This window comes from Parasteatoda tepidariorum, chromosome 8, assembly GCF_982258835.1.
Source record: "Parasteatoda tepidariorum strain Cologne lab strain chromosome 8, Ptep-v5.0, whole genome shotgun sequence".
In the NCBI taxonomy this organism is placed as follows: Eukaryota; Metazoa; Arthropoda; class Arachnida; order Araneae; family Theridiidae; genus Parasteatoda; species Parasteatoda tepidariorum.
In genome coordinates, this window is record NC_141762.1 from 49,783,904 (window position 1) to 49,809,725 (window position 25,822).

General features: G+C 30.4%; 1 protein-coding gene across 2 annotated transcripts in view; it reads right to left on the minus strand.

Annotated features, from left to right (window-relative positions):
- The window catches only part of LOC107438883 (diuretic hormone receptor), a 235,922-nt gene that overhangs the window by 22,065 nt on the left and 188,035 nt on the right, over positions 1–25,822 (minus strand). For both annotated transcript variants that reach the window (XM_043039188.3, XM_043039187.3), the window contains exon 8: positions 522–603. In XM_043039188.3, coding sequence (XP_042895122.1) covers positions 522–603 — 82 coding nt within the window. The remainder of the gene's footprint in view (positions 1–521; positions 604–25,822) is intronic.

Here is a 25,822-nt window from a genome sequence, read left to right on the forward strand (position 1 = left end):
TAAGGAATACCCTGTTCCGTGATGAACTTTTTTTTCTTTTCCAAAAAATGCATTTATAAGGGGAAAATACAAAGAATTTTGTTGCTATACATATCAAGAATTTGTTCTTATTCACAATTTTTTATCTTTCAAATATTATTTTGTTTTATTTTGCATTGTTAAATAAAATTTCATCTCTTATTTCGTTAAGTGATTTACATATTTTTTTTCATTTATTTATGCTTTACTTCACACAGAATGATCAGAGTCTTACGTATTGACGCTGGCGTTTCTTTGTTTTATTTGAAAATTTTTTTTTTTTTTGCGTTATTGGTAGGGCATTTAATTAAATCTTAAATTTTTTTTACAAACATTCTAAAAATATGCCTTTAAGAATAATCATTAAGAAATATCTTGTACACATATTCCATATGTATCATATTCCTTATAATACTAAAAATAAGGTCAATATAAATTTTACAAGAAAGTAAATTTAAAAAAAAATATAAAATAAATTTTTTTCGGAATGATTAAATACTGACCCATGTACAGCTAGAGCATTCGTTGAATGTCCTAAATGTGACTTCACAATAGCCCATGGTATTACTACAACTGCTGGAAGGCCTGAAAAAAATAAGCACAATTTATTGTACTAACATGGAGTGACAACGATTTAAAATACTTTTGGTTGAAAAAAAAACCCTCAGTTTAATAACTCAAGCACAAAAACTGCCGTCTAAGCTTAATAATGAAATAAATTATTTTAATCATTTTCTGTTCTTACTCATTTCGATTTGGATTGGTCACAGTTAGAAAACACCTAAAACACTTATTTGTAATCCTCGATATTCGTATTTTTCCCCTCATATTTTTGCAAGTATTCTAATCATATATATTAAGCGTTGTCATTTCACAACACTTTGCAATACAAAAATAAATGTCTAAACAACGCTTGCCTTTAAATACAGCTTTTGCATTATGTTTTTACAAAAGCTAGTACCTTAATGCTATTTCTCAAAGTTTTCTTTGTGCGTCATTTGTTTGCGTCTCCGAAAGCTTTTGTTTTTCTTTATTTACATTTATTCATTTTTGATTTATTTTCATTATTCTTCATTTTCATTTTTCTTTATTTTCATTAGTCTTTATTTTCATTATTTTTTATCTTCATTATACTTTTCAAAATATAAACGTTGGCGATATACAATGGTATGAATAAGGAGATAATAGAGGTGTGGGGAAAGATAATTAAACAATGCCAACCTTCATCTATCAAAAGGTACCTCAAGATTTAATCAAGTTAGCATGTCTTATATACTAGTGAATTGATATTTAATAATCGTAGTGGTAGTTACGCCACAATACTCCCCAACCAGAATTTTATCAGGGGTAGAATTCGATGAACGAATACCACTAGTTGCTGTATTTGTGAGAGACCGGGAGAGGTGGATTAAGGTCACCGGGTTTTGAGCTTTAGCCATGAGAGCTATATTAAGTTGTTTATGGTTGTGTGTGTGGTCACTCCTGTGTTGCTATTAGCATTCGAGAGTGCAGGATCCCGTTGTGTATTAATAAGACTGAGTAGCAATGCCGCTAGGAGGACAATGACACAATCACAAATAGCAAGTCAACTGTTCAATGTCGACCATACATCGAAGTAGTCGTGATCATATCACGTTCGCAGGTCACCAATGTGGGGACAAACCATCAGACAATGCCAACCTTCATCTATCAAAAGGTACCTCAAGATTTAATCAAGTTAACATGTTTTATATACTACTGAATTGATATTTAATAATCATAGTGGTAGATACGCCACAGAGGTAATATTTTTGCTGAAATTGTCGCAGTTTCCGCAAGAAGCACAATTGATTAATCATGCAATAGAACTTGCTAATAGGTTGTAATTGAAAAAAAAAATATGTTCTACTAAAAAGCAAAACTAATGAAGAAATGGTACTAATTCGAATAATAGAAATAAAAATAATCGTCATACATTATTAAACTACTTCTAAAGCATTTTAGAAGAAAACATTGGTCGAATGTGTAAAAAATAAGTACTTAACTCTTTATATTTTCATTTTTATCGAAAATGTGAATATAAATCTTAAACGAAGCTTATACTATTTGCAATGTATGTATACTACATGTACTCCTATCTTCTATAATCATTTTGGTCAATTGCTGCTTGCAATAATTTTAAAAGAGTGCAATATTATGAAAATATTGAAAAACTATTTTTGTTCTCTCTTTAGCAAGAACAAATAGTGAAAATAAATAAAGTCACCTGACACTTAGCATTAGTTTCTGCTGATTAACACCAAGTTTGTAAAAATTAGCGCTAATATAAATAATAGTTAGTACAGAGAGAATCGCCGACTTAGAGAGAAATAGGCAGAATAAGGTGAGTTGGCGATAAACAGCAAACTTTTATCTTTACTTCCACTATCACTTCTCTCTGAAAAAAGTTTAGTATATAGAAAGTTTAGTATTAATTTTTATAAGAAAAATTAAAATTTTCACTCTTATAATCTTCTTTTAAAATTATCACCCTCTGCAATCGATTCAATCAAAGATAGGTATGCATAAAGTATACATATATTGCAAATGACGATAGCAAGCATAGTAAATGTAGGAGTACATATTGTATGCATGTATATTGCGGTTAGAATAAGTATCATTTCAAATTTATATTCACATTTTCAAAGAAATTGAGAAAATATAAAGAGTTAAGCAGTTACTTTTCAAATTCGACCTGTCTTCTCTCCTCAAATGCTTCAGATGTTGTTCTATATGCTACTTTGTATTCCGCAACGAAACTTTTATTTTAATAGCATTGACTTTATTTTCAAGTACATCCTTATAACGCTTTGGATCTTTATGAGGAAACAAAGCTAAAACTTCTCTGAGAAGAGATATTTCTTCTGTAATACACCAACTTAGGCATTTTTTTTGTTCTCCATTTTTAAAATACTTTCGTTAAAATTAACGTTCCTACGTTATTTGTAAGATATAATACGTTATTTCTGTGCATGCTCAGTATCTCTAAAACGTGGGAAATAAGGTTTGCGTTTCTGTTAACGTAACGTAAATGCAACGCAAAAGCTCTATTACAGCAAAAACCAACTTTAACGAACTCTTCTAGTGTTTGTAAAAATGATTATAAGTAGCTTTACGCGTTTAAAGAGATAAAAGGATTACTGCAAATCACCAAAATAAAAGCTTGGAACAGAGACTTAAAAATAAATAATTCAAGCTAAACTTAAACTGACTTACAGGAAAAAACGAGAAGAGGAAACTGATATTTAAAGTTTCGAAGGAACTGTGAGTACTTTTAAATTACCAATTTTGAATAGTGTTAAGCATTGCATTTTGTTATTTCGGAATATTTTCTTCATTTAGTAGAAATTTAAAAGTTTTACGTCATAAAACTTAATCGTCTAGACAAGTATTTATTTTTTGGAAGTTTCACTGTGACTGGCATTTTAATATTCGCGTTCGAGGAAATTTCTTAGACTCACTTAAACGATGGAAAAATAATTTTTTTTAAAAAATAAAAGCATGATGGCTTTGGAGGAATGTCTCATTTTACAAATTATTTCATAAATTTATTTGTTTTTTTTTTTTGCTTTAAAATGCATGCTTGACTCTTTTTTTATTGTTGAATGCTTCTGCAAAATAAGGTTAAGTTTACATTTTAATAAATTTCTAGCTCAGTAATAGCAGCATAAGTATTTTAGAAGATATTTTTTGAAAAACATAAGGTGCTCCTGAAATATTATAACACCAATTAAAATTCGGTATCCCTAAAAATTAGCGTACTCTACGGTAGTGACACGTCTGATAAATAAACAATTTGTTCTAAAATTTTATTTAATCAAACTAAAATATACGGTATTTAAACCATTCTTTTGGAAATTTTTCTGTTTATATGGTTACAGAGTACCCAAGGTTCTAATTTCCAAAATTGAAGTTTTTATTACCACACATGTAGTAAAACTACAAAACTGGAGATCGAAATATGCCAAATATTTACCGAATAAATTAATTTTATGGCATTCTCTATGGTATCAAGATATAAACTACCAAATTTAACTACATTTACATAATTTTATCACGTATTCTAAAACCATATTTTATCGTTAATTTTACTTAAATCATTACCAATCTTCGATAAGAACTACCGCTCTTTTTGTTGTTCCCATAGAACCAGAACACACGATAAATTTTAAATGTTACCATATTCCATTAGTTTTGACTACGCTTTTTTCGTAGTGTACCTTATAGACATGCTTCACAATTAAAAACAAATCCTTTCTGCGTTACATTAAACATGGTATATTTTGAACCATACTATACCATGTAGTTTGATTAAACATTAATACGGTGTTAAATTAAATCATGTTTTCGTTCAAGTTGAAATACAGTATCGTGTAATCACGTTTAAGAAGTATAATAAAATGGTTCAATTTAGCATTATAATAAGACTGTAGCTAACTCTAACGATCACATAGTTCAACACACTACTAAATTTCCATCAGTGTAGCCTATTTATAAGATATGTCAACACTCAGTGAGGAATCAATTCTATGTTAAATTGGTAACTTGAATCATACGAAACAAATTTGTTTAAAACTTAATATAGTGTTAAATTGGACAATGTTCCCGTTCAAGTTTTACTGCAGTATCGTGCAATCATGTTCAAGAAGTACGATAACGTGTCTTAATTTTGTACTATAATAAGGCTGTAGCAAGTTTGAACGATATTAGATTTCAACACGCTCCTAAATATCTAACAGTATCTAACATATCATCACAGTATCTTACCTATCATCAGTATCTAACATGGTTAGACATATCTGGTAGACATATCCACCAGATATGTCTAACACACTGAGAAAATTAAATTTTATGTTAAATTGGTGCCTTGATCCATAATGCGAAGCAAATTTGTTTAAAACTTAATATAGTGTTAAATTGGACAATGTTCCCGTTCAAATTTTACTGCAGTATCATGCAATCATGTTCAAGAAGTACGATAACGTGTCTTAATTTTGTACTATAATAAGGCTGTAGCAAGTTTGAATGATATTAGAGTTCAACACGCTCCTAAATATCTAACAGTATCTAACATATCATCACAGTATCTTACCTATCATCAGTATCTAACATGGTTAGACATATCTGGTAGACATATCTACCAGATATGTCTAACACACTGAGAAAATTAAATTTTATGTTAAATTGGTGCCTTGATCCATAATGCGAAGCAAATTTGTTTAAAACTTAATATAGTGTTAAATTGGACAATGTTCCCGTTCAAGTTTTACTGCAGTATCGTGCAATCATGTTCAAGAAGTACGATAACGTGTCTTAACTTTGTACTATAATAAGGCTGTAGCAAGTTTGAACGATATTAGAGTTCAACACGCTCCTAAATATCTAACAGTATCTAACATATCATCACAGTATCTTACATATCATCAGTATCTAATATGGTTAGACATATCTGATCGACATATCTACCAGATATGTCTAACACACTGAGAAAAATAAATTTTATGTTAAATTGGTGCCTTGATCCATAATGCGAGGCAATTTTTTTAAGCTTTAATAAAGCATAAAATTGAACCATGTTTCCGTTCAAGCTGAATCTCAGTATCATACAATCAAGTTTAAAACATACACTAACGTGGTTCAACTTAGCGCTATATTATTAAGTTTGTAGTTAACTTGAGCGATATTAACACTCTTTTCAATTTCAAACATTGCACAGCTAAAAAACTTTTCTATTTCTTTCTCTTGCTTTTTCAATTTTTCGATGTTTATCTGATCCGATTTTTATTTTTATTTATAATAAATTCTTGTCCATAAGGTTTTTATCCATAATCTAGTTTTATAGAGATTGCAATCTGGATATGCATGTCTGCATCTCCGAGTATTTTCTGGTAAATAATTCATAAATGTCTTTTAAGAAACTGTAATATTTGCTAAAAAGGTTTGAAAAAATGAAGCAGAAAACGCACATTAACTCATCCTTTCTCAACTCAACAAAGCTTAACAAAATAAGAACAAACCATTAAATTGTTGATTTTCGAAATATATTGTGGCCCTCAGTTTTATTTGTTTTATTATCAGTTTTGTTTTATTTGTTTTATTATCAGTTTTGCTCGCTCATTGGATACATTCTTAACGTCTAGCTTTCGTATACTTTTTTGAACACTGAAGTTCCGAAAACTTTTCACTGTAGAAAATTCTAAACTTGTGCATTTCAATATTAATTTGAAATTGCAAACAGTTCACATATTTTTCTTAATCACACTATTCTAAATTTCAGTTGTTGAGAAAAGTAAGTTTTGTTTTAAAGTCTTTCCCACCAGAGGGCTAAAACCATGTGTTGTAAAACAATATGAAATAGTACTGAACGCCGGATGTAAAGCATCGGCTTCGATGAAGATTATTTTGTGAGAATTTTTTTGATAATTCTGTGAGAATTCCCCCGATTCGACATATGATGCTCACTACGTGCTCTTGCGCGCCGAAGCCTATCAATTAAAACGTATTAGCGTTTTATATAACATGGATTAGCCATATGATGCTCACTACGTGCTCTTGCGCGCCGAATCCAATCAATTAAAAATTGAAAACTGTTGCCAGCGCGAGAAAAGAAATATCATCGGTTTTATTGATACATACGTACGTATTAGCGTTTTATATAATATAGATAGAGTATTCAAGTAGTATATAGTAAGTATAGTAGTATAGAGTATTCAAGTAGTATATAGTAGTATAGAGTAAGTGCAACTGTTAAAAACTGTTTTATTTTCACTAATTTAGATCGAATTACACATTTTTCTTTAAAATAAATTAATGTCCAGTTCGCAAAATTAAAAACGGACCACTCTCAATAACTTTTGATCTAACGGTTCGATCTTCACGTTCCAGGACTCAATCTTAATGGTTGGAGGGGCTGATCTCAAATTTACTAATTATTTGGTGCAGACAATATTTAAATTACGAAATCAGACACAAAACGTACTTTTTCTGAATAAACACACTTTTTTTCGACGAATTCGGATTTCTGACCCCCAAAATATAGGGGGTAACCGCAATCTGAAAAATACGGCTCATATAGTTTAGTCAGGTGAGCTGTCTTAAGTTTGGACCTCTGAATGTTAACTTTACTTTTAGTGTATTTTAGTTTTCAAACGAAAATTTTTTGCACGCAATTATAAAATTCGTTTATCCACAGGTAATTCCATGCAAAAAATAAATTTTAGTGAGCCTTTATTATTTTATTTTATGCTGATCGAAAAAATTTTGAATTGTAAGGTTCACAATTTTTAGGTTACATATTAAACAATGTATTTTTACATGGCAAACTAGAAAATTTGAGCAAATTTGGCGGAATAGTTCCTGAGAAACCAAAATTTGAAAATACGACTTTTGCAAAATATGATTTCTCAGAAACCAATCAAACGATTTCGAAATTTTTTTTTAAATTTAAAAATACATTCTTTAAAATGTTATAAGAAACTATATACCTTACAATTAACAATTTTTTAATTGTAAGGTACATAGTTTCTTAATTGTATTAAATTTTTTTTAATTGACTGGTATAAAATAAAATGATAAATACCGAATACATTTATTTTTTGCATGGAGCCATTTTCGGATAAGCAAATTTCATAATTGCGAGCAAAAATTTTTCAATTCGCTTAAAAGGTTTTCGAGATATGGTGAAGTACGCAAAAAGTATAATTAAAATTATGGGGCCCAAATTTTGGTCCTCTCTCCTCACTAAACTATGGGGACCATGTTTCCCAGATTGAGCCTATTCCCTATATTTTCGGGGTCAGAAATCCGAATCCGACAGAAAAAAGTTATGCTTATTCAGAGAAAGTACGTTTTTGTGTCTGATTTCGTAACTTAAAATATCATCTGTACTAATTAGTTAGCATATTTGAAATCCTTCCCTAGAACCGTTAAGATTGAGTCCTAGAATCCTGAGTCCTTTTACATCAGAACACATTAAGAGGGGCCATAGCCCACTCGGTTAATAATATACTCAGATCTGCGACCAGAGGCAAACTCGTTGGTTCAAAAACTTTTACAACAGTACACATTAGAAAGGGCCATTGTCCACTCGGTCCATAATGTGCGCATATCTGTAGACGCAGGCAAACTTGTTGGTTCGATGCAAGTGAAAAAAGGAGCATAAAAACTGAAAAAACCAAATCTAAATCAATTTAAAATCTTAATCCATTTTTTAAAATCATTTTTCATGTATATTCAAGTAAAAAATATTCCGTGCTAAATTTTTTTTTCCAATCTCGATCTTTCTCTCATCACTTAAATACCCTAAAACTTCATTCTAGCTTTGCTTGAAAGTTATATTATATTCACCATAAAACGTTATGCTTGTGTCAAATATTTACTCATAAAAAAACTGTAATTTCGCATGAAAAATAACAGTAATAATGTTTTATTACTGTTATGAATTATAATTATATTATGAATAACAGTTTATTATAAATAATATTAGTTGCTATTCATAATTATTGTCATTTATGATGCTGAAAATAATGTAATTAAATGTTTTATGAAATAAATAACAACTTTGGAATTGTGAGTATATAAGACATTAATTTCTTATTATAAGTTTTTTCCGGATATAGTAGATAAAAGTGCTTTATCTCAATTATTAATTGGAAATAGAATAGGGAAGAAATCACCTTAGAACCGAATGATTTCATTCCTTGCTGAACAATTATTTTATGATTAACAATGAATCATATAATTATCAACTGATTTTTCGAATTCGGTTGATGTAAATTTGAAATGTAATTTTACCTTTGTCTTCAACTGGATTTCCTTTTGGCTGAATACTGTCACTCCTGCTCCTTTCTGCACGTCTCTGATTGGATTGTATTTTATGAAAGAGACAGTTTGCAATACGTTGAGTTTATTAAAAATGAAGTAAAAATTGGGAAATTTTGAGAGTTTCATTTTTTGAAGAAAAAAAGAAAAAGTGAGTTGAAATGGAAAGAAAAAAAAAGATAAATCGATCGCAATATCTTTCTTGTTTTCCTTTTTCTTCCTTCGAAGAGTTTTTAGAAATTTGACTATCAGACATTATTTCCCTTGAAAGTTGACAGAACATATTTAGAAATTCGTTTTGGAAGCACTTCCACATTTTCTTTGACTGTCTAAGAAAGTTTTCAACGGTTGACTCAACACTTGTTTAATTCCAAAAGAAGGGGATCGATAAGTCATCCTGGTGTCATTCCAAATTGGCTTCGTCAGTATTTGCTAAAATGACCTCCTTGAGCATGTGCACGCGATAAAAAAAAATTAGCAGCTGTTTCTTGCATTTCAAAAAGTTCTGGAAAAGAACAACAGAAGTAGGAAAAAAAATTATTTTTCGAGACAGTGAGCATGTATTTGACTTTAGAAAGTTCGAAAGTCAGATAGAACTTTTCTTCATTTTCTCTATGGAAGGAATGGAATTTTATATTTTATTTACGCTTCATGCTCCCTTTTATTACATTTTGCAGAGCGTGATGACTATGACTTACCATTTTCGATCGTATTTTTTGATATGAGACTATTCAGAATATTTACTTCTCCATTTAGAATTTTCTATTTTAAATTCGAATTTTAGAATATAGTTGAGACGAAATGGCAACTTTCAAACTGATGTGCTTGTTCTAGGAAGAACAAGAGGGGAGAATTTTTTTTGATTGGTGTTAAGGGAAATCGAATCAGTCTCAAAAGATGCTTGACATATTCTTAGAAAAATGGAGAATTTGACATGCCCTCGGGAAAAAGTTTATTATTTTGTTTACTTTTCTTTATTATAATAATATAGATGCAGAATGGCAATTGGAATATTTTTGTCAAGTTGATAGAAAAAAATTGCTGCAAAATTCATATTAAAATTATCTTTTAGCATTTTGATGTCGTTTTTGTTAGCTGATGCAATCACATAATAATCAGTTGAGGGTTCTGGTTGACCCTCGTTCCTCCATTTGAAATACATTGCAGTTTCTTTCATTTGAAATACATTTAACGTAGTTATGGCTTGAATTTAATGGAAATAAATCTAAGACCTCTCAAAATAGATTTAGATAAAAGTTAAGCTTTTTTCCCCTTCAAAATTTGCGGTACTTTTGTTTGCTGAATTTAAAAAAAGAAGACCTTCAGCCAATCTTTGGTAGCGAGTGGTGGAACACAAAAATATCAATGGCTGATAGTAGCTATCAAAAATTGAATTAATTAACCAATTGCATTCATAAAATTGGTAAGATTTGTTAACACTGTTTTTACTGGAATAGTATTAGATATTTTAAACCAAAAAGCATTTTCTTGTACGATAACATAATTCATTTCATTCATACCAATTAATAGAATTTACCACTTCTTCATAGCTTTAAAAAGCTTGCTTAAAGAAAACAGAATTTTTTCTGCAAAAATTTTCGTTTGGAAAATACTAAGCTGTTTATATTCGTAATCTTCAGATTGATTCACAAATTGAGCTCTATTTTGTTTAAAATAATGTTACTATGTATAAGTATATTTGTGGGAGTATTATTATAAGATATATCTCTCATCTTCAGTTGCTTGAGATTATTCATTAATATAAACAAATATGTTTAAATACACAAAAGTATAAAAAGGTTGTTTGTAGGGATTTTTCAGGCATAAAATAAATATTTTTCATCAATATTTAAATTTGGGATCGAGAATTCTAAAGTTCTGGTATCATTTCTTCCACAAATGGGCTGGATGTAAACGTATGTTTAGATACATAAAAGTAAAATTTTTTTTGTTCTATAAGTTCTAAAATAATATTTTTCCTTTATAATATTACTTTCCGGTATTGAAAAGTTTCAACGTACTTGGAACCTTTCCTTCCACAAATCGAATTCTTCTGAAATCATGTTTAGATACAGAAAAGTCGAAAAAGTTTCAAACATAAATTTAGCTTTCAAAGAAATACCTTTTTATTAAATATAACGTTTTTGGATTGAAAAAATTTCTCATTTTAATGTTATTCCAGAAGCGCAACAACAGCATTTAACCTCAACTCTCTAAATTTCGAATAAATCTTAAGCTACCTTTCATTCTATGCCACGTGTATGACCCAAAACAATATCTAACATAGAATAGGACACACTAAAAAGTACATTTTCAACCAATCAAGGGGCTGAGGAATAGATCTTTCTTCTTTCTTATGTTCTTCAAAAGCTATCTACCCATCAGGAAGAAGCTCTTTGATTGGACAGCACGAGAACTATATCCGATCGAAAAGGAGCCTTTATAGCTGGCTTAGTTAGTGAAACTGAAATGACGTTTTAGCTGTAAAGTGGCGTGGCTAACAGCCTAGCAACTGTTTGGCAACCAATATTGCCGTTGCCATTATTAAAGAGAAATGTAGGGTATTTAAGGATGGAATGGGGGGAATTTCTCATTTCATATCAGCGCAGAATGTGACCTTTTGGAAGGTGTCGGAGCTGGGATTTAAGTGGAATTTATGGTTAAGTGGGAAAGTATTTGATGCATTTCTGCTATTGATCAAGTGGAGTATTCATTTATCTTCTTCTAATTTATAGTTTTAGTTGCCTAAAGGGAAATCTGGCTCTCAAAAGTGAATTATTCAGCCGCAAAAATTTGGTTGCAATTCAGTTGATTTTTATTTAACGCGGAGAGAATTCGATAGAAAAAGAATTACTCGAATTTTCAATTTATTTCGGATAAATTTTCTAGTTTATGAAGTTAAGTAATAGTTTGATTACCTGAAAGTTTGGCCTTAAATAAATTACTTCTGAAAGGTATGTAGGTTTCTTTAAAAGAAAAATTCTCCGAAAGCTGTATAAATTGGATGCATTTAAAAACCAGAAAGTGCTGATGGATTCTGAAAAGGATTACCGTATGACTACATTTCATTTAAAGTAAAATTCATTAAGAGTTTCATTTAATAAATCGTGAAATATAAGATACTCTAAAAATTGTCTTGTTGTGCATCAAGTTACAAATTTTAGAAATATTTTGAATTTAAATTATAACATTTTGAATTTTTTTGTTTTCTTATGCAATTTTAAATGATCAAGCATTAAATAAAATAACTAGTTAAAAACTTTTTTTTGCTGATGATTTGCTGATGTACAAGATGATATTTGTAAGTTTCATTACAAAGAATTCATATCCATTTGGGTAACTTCGAATTATTAAGTTACAAATTTCCTAAATTACTATTGCAATTTTTTATTTGAGTTTCTTAGATGGAAACGGGTAAACAGTCTGTTAAATGGTTTTTTAGACGTAATGGAGGCAATAAAATTAATTAATTAGATAATAGTAAGTTTTATTGCAGAGAATTCATACGTAGCTGGGAAACTTCGAATCATTAAGTTGCAAATGTTATAAATTGCTATTTCAATTGTTTATTTGAGTTTTTTAGATGGAAAGTTTTTGGGCGGTGTGGTGGCATATAAAAGTCGAATAACAGAGATGATTTTCATTTAGAAATTGAAATATTAAACTAAAGACAACTGAAATAAAACTATGTTCATAAAACTGAAAAACAATTGGTACGATGATGGAATTAATTAGCCCATAGATATTTGCCAGATAGAGTCGGGAACGGACGTGCTTCCTATGATCATATTATGTGAAGCAGCAAAATTAATTAATTTGCGTCCATTATCATTGGTTGTATCATGTAAGATAAAACCACCAGTTGCAAAATTGAATTCCCTTTTTCTACCTGCTTTAGCATTTAGATCTCCCAAAATAATTTTTACATAATATTTTGGAAAACTGCAGTAAATTTCGTCTAATTTTTCATTGAATATTTCTGTTTCTTTCTCTGTTTTATCTTCAGTTGGTGTATAAGAGCAGGTAATACTGAAATTAAAGAACTTTCCCTTAATTCTGAGCTTACACAACCTCGGAGAGATTGCCTGAAAATCCAAAATCAGGTGTCGTATTCTTTTGCTTAGGATAAAGCCAGTGCATTCAATATGTTTTTTGGGGTAACAACTGTAAAAAGACATTTTTGGTACTAATAATAATAATAAAAAAAAACACTATTCTGTATGAAACAAAAATATACGGTACTTAAACCTTTTATTAAGTAATTTTACCGTTCACATGGTAATGGTTCACTGGAAATTCTGGTTTTAAAAATAGTTCTTACTACCACGTATTTAGTAAAAAAAATACAAAACTGAAAAGTAAATTTAACCGAATAAATAGTTTTTATGTCATTATCGATTTGGTAAAATATTTTATTGCTAATTTTACCAAAATCGACACCACAGCGCTTCGGTAAAAATCACGGAGAGTTTTAGTGTTTCCACAGAGCCAGAAACAAAGTATATTTTACCATATTCTAGTAATTTTGACCATGCTTTTTTTTATCAGTGTTTGAATATTTTTCCATTACTACATCCAGATTTCTTGATTTTTACGTATTTCCCATTTATTTTAGATTGTCTATCTTATAATTACTGATGTATAAAAGTTTACAATCTTTAGCTCAAATTCGTAAATTGCATATTTTTATTTACGTTATTTTGTTCAAATGTAAATAAAGTGCAGTGTTTCTTTTTCGAAGCAAATATTTTTTACACAGCCAGAAAAAGTTTCAAAACAATTTTCTTTAACGAATTATGAAATTTAATTTAATTACTTTTAATATCCAAAAATGCTCGAAATGACTTCTCAACATTTCCTATACAAATTTGATCATTTCTTTATATAAATATATGTGTTATTACGAAATAATACTGACATTTCGCATAGAGCAATTAAATGAATCAGGGAAAAAGTGATTTGTCGCCAAAAGAATGGTTCGGAGCCAGACCAACAAATTTCTCGAAGTTCCATCTTTCTTATGTCCATTTACTTCAGATGAGGGCTATTAACAAAGCCCTTGCGGATAATAAATCATGTTAGGAAGATGGCGTGATGAATTAGTACAAATGGCCAGCCACTATTCGATGAATAACTTCCGAAACAATATGCCAGGATGAAATGGTTTGAAGATAAATTGAAAGGCGACATTTATAATACGAATTTTGATTCAAGTATTGCCCCTGTCAGTTACAGGGAAATGGCGCCAATTGATAATTAAAAGGCGTTCAATTTTGCTTATCAAAACTTCATTTGGCGTTTTATCTTTTGCACTCAGAATGTAGTGCAATAAGAGTTGAAATGGATAAGGCAGAGAAATATTGCAATATTGAGTTTACTGAAAGGGCATTTTATTAACTACTTTAATCCTTTTTTTAAGTTAATAAACAATTTTCATTTTTTTAAACAACTATTTATTCTGAATCAGTTTATTAAGTGTAAAGGATTCTCCAAAATTCCTTCTTGGTCAGATATTTTTTTATTCTTTTTGTTTGAAATTAATATGTCCTCTATGTTTTTCTGATGATGCCCTTTTCATTATAATTTCTTCCAGCAAAATATTTTTTGAAAAATCGTGCTAAGACAAAAGCTCATTTATCAAACAATGGAATAGAGGGAGAAAATAGAATGGAAACAAATAATGGAATGGAAATTATAATTTTTTGAAGTTATACTTCTTATGCGACTTCCAACAAGGTTGCGTTAAACGTTTAACGCTACATTTTTATTGGCCGGGAAATCACGTGGAAGGATCCAGTTTTCCCTCATTCATTTCCATATTGTTTTGGTTCTCACGAGCATAAAAATAATAAAGGTCATAAAAGTATTGTTTTTCTATAAATATTTTTTTAGTTTGATTTGACACACATATAATTTAATAGGATAGTATTTTTTATTTTCAAATTTAGTGGATAACAATTGCAAAAAATGAGTGAAAACAGTCCCACGGACAATTCATATTCTAATGTTCCTCATTGCATATTCTAATGTTTGAAGTCATATGATTCGGTACTTACGTAATAACGCCACCGCAACTACAGATTTGGCGGTTTTTAAGTGCCACCAATCTACACCAAAATTTTTGCAACAAATCATAAAATAAAACACTTTATTTAAAATCAAAGTAGTTTATCGGATTTTGGTGGACAATGGGCAAAATATTTCGCTCCTGAAAAAATAAAATTGCATCTTGTTCTATTTTTGGCAAATCCCAAAGACGCATTTTCATAGCACTACAAAATGGTAACAAAAATCGAAGAACAAATCATTTTAGAATTCTTCTGATTTATAAAGCAGGTAAGTGTTAATTTTTATAAAATAAAAAATTTTACTTTTAAGTAATTTTTTTCTTATTTGATTTTAATGATAGTTTTCTATAAAATGGTTTTCTGTGTCCGATTATGAATCAAAAAAGAAAAAAAAACATGAAAGTTGTTTATTTTAATGTAAGGAATTTTTCGAATTGGGTTTTTCATTTTTGCTTTGTATCGTAAGCATTCTTTATTTTACGTTTTTTAGTTTCTAAATAATGATTTTTATTGAAACTTGAAATTTTTTAATAAAAATTGTTGTCAAAAAACCTTTTTTACTAAATTAAATTTCATAAAATTATGAGGCGTATGTATACTTTTTGTTCATTTTAATTTTTGAACTAATATGATTCTTAAGACTATGGAATGTAAAGTTTAAATAGGCCTTTCATGTTATATCATTAAATTTAGTAAAACTATTTTTCGGGCATAAGGTTTAAACTCTTATAAGAATATACATATTTTTTTCTGTTTATGTGCAAATATTTTTCCGATGTGTTTTGGATGTTCCTTCTCTAAAAAAAAGAGATACCATTTTGTTTTCGTTTGCATAAGAATGGATATTAAACATTTTTCTTTTTTAAATTTAATTAGCCACGATAAAAAAGGAACGTTGCAATGCTACACGCTACATTAAAGACGTCTCTAGAGTAAATGAATGACTGTTCATATAGAAATCGCAGGTATTAGTCTCATACAACAACGCCCCCTATAGTTCGTTGCGATCGCGAATTCTATATGTGTATCAAATCAAAGTAAAAAATTATTTATAGAAAAACAATATTTTTATGACTTTTATTATTTTTATGCTAGTGAGAACCAAAACAATATGGAAATGAATGAGGGAAAACTGGATCCTACCACGTGATTTCCCGGCCAATAAAAATGTAGCGTTAAACGTTTAACGCAACCTTGTTGGAAGTCGCATAAGAAGTATAACTTCAACAAAAAAAAAAAAAAAAAAAAAAAGAAAAAAAGAACTATTAAAAATTTTCATACTTTTAAGCAATTTTTATCCAATTTCTTCAAATTTTGAAATAATAACTTTGTTATAAATTATAAACTGCTTCAAAATTTTTGTTAAATATCTTTTACGAATCGAATTTTTTTGCAATTCGCGATCGCAACGCTCGAGTACGCCGTCTAGCGGGAGCCTGTAAATATCAGACATTAATTTATCACGTTTTCATTTAGTTCCATCAAAGTCATTGACAGAATCAGACGCCATTTTTTAGCAGCAAATAAGAAACAAAATTTTCCTAAGGAAAAGGCCGAAGAACTTGAAAAAAATCTCCAGAATATTAGTAAATCTTTCAGGAACAGAACACGCCAAACATTTGAAGAAAAATTCCTCAATAATTTTTAATTTCTATTATCAACAAACTTGCAACTGATGACTTCCGATTTCGGATACTGTTACAGATGTGTGTATTAAGGTAAAATGCATTTCTTCTGTCTTCAATTCATTACGAATTAAAGTGAAGTCAACATTGCTTTCGTCATTCCAGTGAATAAATATGAATTCAGAACATACAGAATCGTAATAGTTATAGCATATTCTTCTTCGTTATAGAATAGTATATATTTCTGTATCCATATAATTCGGAAAATAACAATAAAAAATTATCCAAGTTACTTGAAATAGTGCCATTTGTGCTGATTCTTAATTCATTTTAATCGTTTTCTTGGTAAGTTTTTTTTAGTTTTGAAATAATAAGTTCAACTAGAATTCAGCTATTCTGTTTTTAGCTACATATTCAAATTCATATCAATTATAAAATTTTGCTGTGTAGTATGTTATCTAAAAGTAATGAAGGGATAAACTATGTATCTATTATTTGAGAATAAAGTTTTCAAACAGGGAACTTATCATTTTGGAATTCTCCGGGAATTATAAATCAGGTAAGTGCGATGATTTTTTTTCATTTGATGATGGTTCTCTACAGAATGGTTTTTTACGTCTGATTAAGAACTATAAGAATAATAAAAAAGGAAACAATATGAAAGTTTTTATTTCAATGTAAAGAATTCTTACAATCGTTTTTTTATTCTAAGAATTCTTTATTTTCCGTTTTTTAGTTTATAATTTTTTGATAAAAATTGTTCTTAAAATACATTTTTTGAAAAATTAAATGGTATAACATTATGTGTTTATGTATACTTCTTGTATATTCCAATGTTTGAACTAATATGATTCAGAAAAGTATGGAATAAAAATTCGGTACTTACGTATTAACGCCACCGCCGCTACAGATTTGGCGGTTTTTAAGTGCCGCCAATCTACACTTAAAATTTTTGCGTTCATTCATAAAATAAAACACTTTATTTAAAATCAAAATAGTCGTTCGGATTTCGGTGAAAAATGAGCCGATATAGAGTTTAGCATAGATTCAAAACAATCATATCGCCATATGAACTCTGATAAATAAGATTCCAAATGAAATAACATTTCCAAAACGTACGTTTACCAAGATAAAGCTTCATGTTGTGGGAATTGGTACATTTTCGTTTTTTCGGTAAAATATTTCCCTCCTGAAAAAATAAAATTGCATCTTGTTTTGTTTTTGGCAAATCCCAAAGACGAATTTTCGTAGCACTAAAAATGGCGACAAAAAAGAATTGTTTTTTTTTGTTTTTGTTTTTGTTTCGTCAGCATTCCTTATTTTACGTTTCTTAGTTTCTAAATAATGATTTTTATTGAAACTTGAAATTTTTTGATAAAAATTGTTGTCAAAAAACTTTGTTTACAAAATTAAATTTCATAAAATTATGAGGCTTATGTATACTTTTTGTTCATTTTAATTTTTGTAGTAATATGATTCTTAAAACTATAGAATGTAAAGTTTAAAATGGGCCTTTCATGTTATATCATTGAATTTAGTAATACTATTTCTCGGGCATTAGGTTTTAACTCTTATAAGAATATACATATTTTTTTCTGTTAATGTACAAATATTTTTCCGATGTGTTTTGGATATTCCTTCTCTAATAAAAAGAGATACCATTTTGTTTTCGGTTGTACAAGAAAGGATGTCAAACAATTTTTTTTTAAAATTTAATAAGCCACATTAAAGAAGGAACGTTGCAATTCTACACGCTACATTAACGACGTCTCCAGAGTAACTGAATGACGGTTCATATAGAAATCGCAGGTATGCGTCTCATACAACAACGCCCCCTATAGTTCGTTGCGATCGCGAATTGTAAATGACAACCAAAGTAATTGATACAAGCTACAAGCTTATTACATTTTCTCGCATAGGCAGATAAAAAATACTCGTTCACGTTCGCTATTTATTGCCAGTTTTTCAAGCCTCTGAAAGCTTTAAAAAATATCAATAAATTTGAGAAATCGCATGGTTTAATCACCTCTAAGAGTTTTGAAATAATCCTCTAGAGTTCCCCAAGCTTTTTCATCACCATGGACCTGTCAACGTTCGATAATTTTACCGCGGCCCACTGTGGGGAGGGACGGGACGTTGATTGTTTATATTTCAGATTATTTTGATTTATTAATTTTAATTCAATTGCATTTAAACATGCCTTCAAATTAAATACAATATAAAGGGATTTAACATTTTAACTTACTAGAACGTTAAATCAATGAGAAACCTGAGCTTGTTTCCTTGTAATGAGACGGTTCAATCTGGGGGTAATCGGGGACAATGATAGGTTACAAAAATTAAAAAAATTATGTCACTACCTTCGGGCACAACCTTTTTTTAAACAAATAAAATTTTGATAGAGCACAGATATTTTTAATTTGGGGTATAAACCTAGGAATTCAAAATTTAAATTCAGTTTCAATGAAATGGGCTGTCCGGTATCATTTGATCCACGAACCGGGGATTGGGGAACACTGCTCTAGGTATTTTATCAGAAATTAAAAAAAGATGTCAAAAAATTAAAGTGTCTTTTTCATTCTAGTAATGTATAAGTATACTTGTATGGATAATAAAGTCACGTCATTATGTATAAAATTAAATATTTTTGAAATATTTTATTTTAGCGAGAAGTTAATGTGGAAAAAGTAATGTTCAATTCACGTTTCAGTTTTTGTCACTCAAAACCTTTTCTACAACTGAGCACTTTTTGTAAAATTCTATGTGTCCATTTTCTCAGAAAATTTCAATAACTTCTCATTTAAACTTCGACTACAATGACACTCATTAACGCATGATGGAATTCCAAAAGTGAGAACTTATTTAAGTATCTCAATTATAGCAATAGAGTGAAATGAAAAGGAAAGGATGAACTTTAAGGTTTCTAGTTCATAAATGCATTTCTAATTATTTTCAGTTGATTCTTCATGGTGGCACTTAAAATTGCACGATTCTAAAATCAATATTTATAATGCTAGTTTGAATAATCACTTTATAAAGGTAATGTCATAATCCAACATATATATTAGTTATATAGCAATGATTTTTTTTTTCTGTTTTAATTAATTTATACAAACAAGAAGACTGAATGACTCGTTTCATCATTGCAGAACTTAAATTACTGTAGCTAGAAATCTGAAATTTAGACAATGGGTTCCTTTCATGATATAGGCACCCACAAAGCAAGGATTTCTTGATATTTTACTCCTAAGGGGGTTAAATAGGGGGTTGTAAGGTTGTAATATCTATACAGTATAGACAATGGGTTCCTTTCATGATATAGGCACTAACAAAGTAAGGATTTTTTGATATTTCACTCCTAAGGGGGTTAAATAGGGGGTTGTAAGGTTGTAATATCTATACAGTTTACAAAGGGTTCCTTTCATGACATAGGTACCCACAAAGCAAGGATTTTTTGTATTGCACTCCAAAGGGGGATAAATAGGGGATTGTAAGGTTGTAATATCTATACAGTTTAGACAATGGGTTCCTTTCATGATATAGGCACTAATGAAATAAGGATTTTTTGATATTTTACTCCTAAGGGGGGAAATAGGGGGCTGTAAGGTTGTAATATCTATACAGTTTAGACAATGGGTTCCTTTCATGATATAGGCACCCACAAAGTAAGGATTTTTTGATATTGCACTTCTAAGGGGGTTAAATAGGGGGTTGTAAGGTTGTAATATCTATACAGTTTAGACAGTGGGTTCCTTTCATGATATAGGCACCCACAAAGCAAGGATTTTTTGTTGACATTGCACTCCTAAGGGGGTTAAGTAGGGGGTTGTAAGGTTGTAATATCTATACAGTTTAGACAATGGGTTCCTTTCATGATATAGGCGCCCACAAAGCAAGGATATTTTGATATTGCACTCCTATGGGGGTTAAATAGGGGGTTGTAAGGTTGTAATAACTATACTGTTTAGACAATGGGTTCCTTTTATGATATATAGGCACTAACAAAGTAAGGATTTTTTGATATTTTACTCCTAAGGGGGTTAAATAGGGGGTTGTAAGGTTGTAATATCTATACAGTATAGACAATGGGTTCCTTTCATGATATAGGCGCCCACAAAGCAAGGATATTTTGATATTGCACTCCTATGGGGGTTAAATAGGGGCTTGTAAGGTTGTAATAACTATACTGTTTAGACAATGGGTTCCTTTTATGATATATAGGCACAAACAAAGTAAGGATTTTTTGATATTTTACTCCTAAGGAGGTTAAATAGGGGGCTGTAAGGTTGTAATATCTATACAGTTTAGACAATGGGTTCCTTTCATGATATAGGCGCCCACAAAGCAAGGATATTTTGATATTGCACTCCTATGGGGGTTAAATAGGGGGTTGTAAGGTTGTAATAACTATACTGTTTAGACAATGGGTTCCTTTTATGATATATAGGCACAAACAAAGTAAGGATTTTTTGATATTTTACTCCTAAGGAGGTTAAATAGGGGGTTGTAAGGTTGTAATATCTATACAGTATAGACAATGGGTTCCTTTCATGATATAGGCGCCCACAAAGCAAGGATATTTTGATATTGCACTCCTATGGGGGTTAAATAGGGGTTGTAAGGTTGTAATAACTATACTGTTTAGACAATGGGTTCCTTTTATGATATATAGGCACAAACAAAGTAAGGATTTTTTGATATTTTACTCCTAAGGAGGTTAAATAGGGGGCTGTAAGGTTGTAATATCTATACAGTTTTGACAATGGGTTCCTTTCATGATATAGGCACCCACAAAGCAAGGATTTTTTGATATTGCACTTCTAAGGGGGTTAAATAGGGGGTTATAAGGTTGCAATATCTATACAGGCAATGGGCTTCTTTCATGGTATAGGCACCCACAAAGCAAGGATTTTTTGATATTGCACTCCTAAGGGGGTTAAATAGGGGGTTGTAATGTTGTAATATCTATACAGTTTAGACAATGGGTTCCTTTTATGATATAGGCACCAACAAAGTAATGATTTTTTAATATTTCACTCCTAAGGGGTTTAAATAGGAGGTTGTAATATCTATACAGATAATGAAATAACGAACTTGTATTTGTCTGCATACCGGATTGCAGGTAAACCGCAGGCTGTGAAAATATCACATTCAACATGACCCTAAATGAGTACAATTGTAAACAAATTACGAAAACTGATTTAAGATTTTTTAACTATACTGTTTTGAACAATTCCATTTTTTGAAATATTATTGTTCGAAAACAATTAAAAATGGAATTTTCATATTGGTTTGGGGGAAACCATTGTTTGAAAATAAACATTTAACAGATAACTAGCTTATAGCTTTAACCAATAATGTTGTTTAATGCGTTTTTCATAATGCTGAATTCTTTTTCATTCCTTATGCCAAGTTATCTGAATGATCAGCGTGACAGTCGTAGCCTAGGCGAACTACGTGACCAAATTAGTATTCCTAATTCTTATCTGAAACCCCGTGTTTAATTTGCTAATAGTTAAGCTTTTAAAAAGTTTTAATATAAAACTAAATAATTGAAAATCAACAGTAATTGAATTAAAAAAAGTGTTATACTGAAAGTAAAATTAATGGAGAGATAGAAATAATGCGTTGAGGATAAACATGAAAAAACACCAATATTATTATTGATGCCAATAATAGTTATTAATTGAAGTAAAATAATAAGCTTATGTACTTAAAGTAAAAATTAATATTAGACGTGGTTAATTCGTTTATGAGAGCGTAAAAAAATGGCAAACCATTATTGACGTCAATGATGCTTAATTAATTTTGGTGATAGATACTAATTGAAATGAAAATAAGCTGTGGACTAAAAAACAACATAAATGGAAAAAATGCACTTATTGGTTACGGGGAGTTGCGAAAATTTACCACACTATTATTAACACTAATGATGTTTAATTTTGATTATAGACACTACTGTCATCATGATGTCGTTTTAATAGGTACCGAATATACTTTTTTAAAGATACAAAGTATTTTAAGAGTAAATTTAGTGCCGTTTATAATCGCACCAATACTGTAAATTGTTATGATAGATTTTTTATGGCCCCTCGAAGATATAAGTTCAGGAGAAAGTAGCTTGATTGTGGTAAATTTCAAAAATGAATTGCCTCGAGTATCAGCGATTGTGGTAAATTTCAAATATGAATTGCCTCGAGTATCAGCATTACGCCGGATGATGCTGAATACCATTAGACTTTATTTTGATTTGTTGAGCTACTAAATACGTGTTTTGCTTGATCTAATAACATAAAGCCACCAAGAAAGGCAACATATAACAATAAATAAATAAATAAAAAAACGTTGGAATTATTTCGGCTTTATTTATGTTGGTATTTGTTTAACAGTTCTGTGCACGAGTTTGGATTGTTGTTCAATATAGATTTATTGATGCTTAAATCCCCCCATACCACCAACACGCGGATTTCAGCTAGTATAATAATAAAATAAAGAGTTTGTGAGTCTCTCTTTCTTATAACTCCAGAACCATGTATTCTAACCTCCTCATTTTTTGGGTAGTCGGTGAAAGGGATAATTACATTCCTCGATACTATAATTCGGTCAAAAATTTTGATTAGATCATAGACATTTGAGAAATAGAGTTTTCTGATTAATTTAACATTGAAGATTTCTATAAATTAAACTATTGACAGTTCTACTCTTTTTTTAAAAGATATTTTAAAGATGTCATTATTGATGTTTGCCAACTTATATCGCTCAGTATTTAGAAAAGAAATTTATTGCAAGTTCTTTAATTAACTAATGCAGGTTCTTTAATTAACTAATATGAATGCTTATTATGCATGGATTACGTCACCTAACTGTTTTTAAAATTATTTAAAACCACGTGTTTACTTCGTTTATCGTTATGCTTTAAAATTAATATCTGTTTGCATAAAACTAAATATTTTAAAGTCAAAAATATTTGTAATAAAAAATAAGTTAAACACTGAAAATAAAGAAAAATTAATGAAGAAATAGTATTAAGAGAAACGTAAAAAATCACCATATTACAACTGACTGGAATGATGCTTAATTTTGGTAATAGGTGCTAAACGAAATTAAAAGGTAAGAAATGTACTAAATTAACGGGAAAATGATAGGGAAATAACGGGAAAAAACCGGCACAAAATTATTGACGCCAATGATGCTAAATTGATTTTCGTAACAGGCACTACTGGTAATTGGTGTAGTTTTAATAGAAGATAGAAAAAATACTAATATAGATGTGTTAGTATATTTGATACCTATTAAAACTGCACCAATATTACGCAGTTTTATAATAGATAATGTGGAAAGAGATTTTTTACATAGGGATTATTAAGAACGGGTGAAAATCGCTTAATTATGGTAAGTAAGTTGGCCCCGACTCATGCCGATTGATACTGAATACAGTTAGTCTTTATTTTGATGGGATGAACTGCTAAAAGCATGTAGAAGCAAAACAAATAAAGTAAATAAATAAAAGATTGGAATTACTTAAACTTTATTATTGGTGTTAGAATATGTCTTAAAGTTTTGCCCACTGCTTAAGTATTTTATATTACTGATTTATTGACTTTTTTTCCCCACTTCGTGCAACGAATGGGATTTTAGCTGGTTAATTTATAAATATAAATGGCCTCATTGAGTGTTGGTGATGTCCCGCAGTGGACTGATCGTTAAGACACGGTTCCCAGCAGATCACCGAAGTCAAGCATCACTGGCTACGTTCAGTGTGCGGGTGGGTGACCACTTGGATCAGTCTGCGTAGGGACCGAGGGTGTGCGGTATTGGTCCTCGTTAAACTGTGCTACCGTAAAGTGCTCGACTTCGCGTGCAGGTCGTCGGGCTACCGAAGCGGGGGTGCCATCCCCTCCGCAGAGGATCAAAATTGTGATGGCATGTCTTCGGATCATCCTCCGGGATGTTTCCCAGACCGTCGCCAATAGCCCATTGTGCAGCTCTAGTGCGACGTAAATTAACAACAACAACAAGTGTTGGTGATAAAAAAGTATTGTAAACAAATAAATCTTCCATAAGCAGTCCGGTTTTGGATGGGGTTTAAGAAATCATTTTGAAATCGAAATTTTTTTTCTAGAAAAAATGTAGCTCTCACGGTTATAGTTACAGTGAAAAAGTTTGAAATTTTCTTGTAGAAACATCCATTTTTTATTGTATTGAAATGTGATGTTCACAGTAAAAAACATGGATTTAGAACATTATTTTAAGTTTAAAAACAGCGGTGCTAGCAGAGATGAAGAAAGCAAGAAGCAGCACACAAATCACACAGAGCTTTTTTCCCCCCGTTGTTATCGAAGCTTGTTTAGTGGGGTTGAATTGCTTTCACGTTGAAAGTGTTTTTTTGACAGCTGTTTTTCATGCCAATAAAAATTATATTGAGCCGTGGTGGCTCAGGGGAAAGAGTGTTCGCCTTCCAATGAGGTTAACCGGGTTCGAATCCCAGCGATGGCTGGTAGATACGAATTCCACACCCAGCTTTCACCGATCACAGTGTTGACGTAAAATATCCTCAGTGGTAGACGGATCATGTGTTAGAGTCCCCTTAGTGTCAGGCTAACCGTGGGAGGTTTTCGTGGTCTCCATGTAACGGAAATGTGCTATAGATCTATCAAAAAGTCCTCACAAAGGCAAAATTTCTTTTAATACTTGATCCAGGAGATGACTGGATGATTCCCTTTGTCTTCTGGATTGTGTTCAAAATTACGGGTCTACAGAATTGAACATGGGTTATCGTGAACCCAGAACCCGGTTCAACGACGGTTATAAAATAAAATAAAATATAAAAAATATAGTTCTTTGAAAATAGTTTATTGTGAGAGCACGTTTCGATAAGAAAAAAAAATAGATGTTTCCATTCGAAAAGAGCGACATTTGTTAACTGACATCGTAATCAGGAGAGCTTTATTGTTATAAATCATCATGATTTCAATCCAATACTTTAAAATAACGCTAACAGGCATTTCACATCTAGTGGTTTGGAGTAGAGGCTGAAGGGTTCATATAAAAGGAGAGTTATTTTTATCATTAACCACCTGTATTTGGATTGCTCCATAAAATAAATGGATTGATTATTTATGCTAGCAATTATTTTATCACCCTTTTTTCCTTTTTTTTTGATTTAGATATAAATAAAATTCAAATTGAAAAAATGTAACCAAAATCTTTATACTCCAATAATTAAAATACAGTAATATATCGTTGTATCGTGCATTTGGATCGACCACTCTT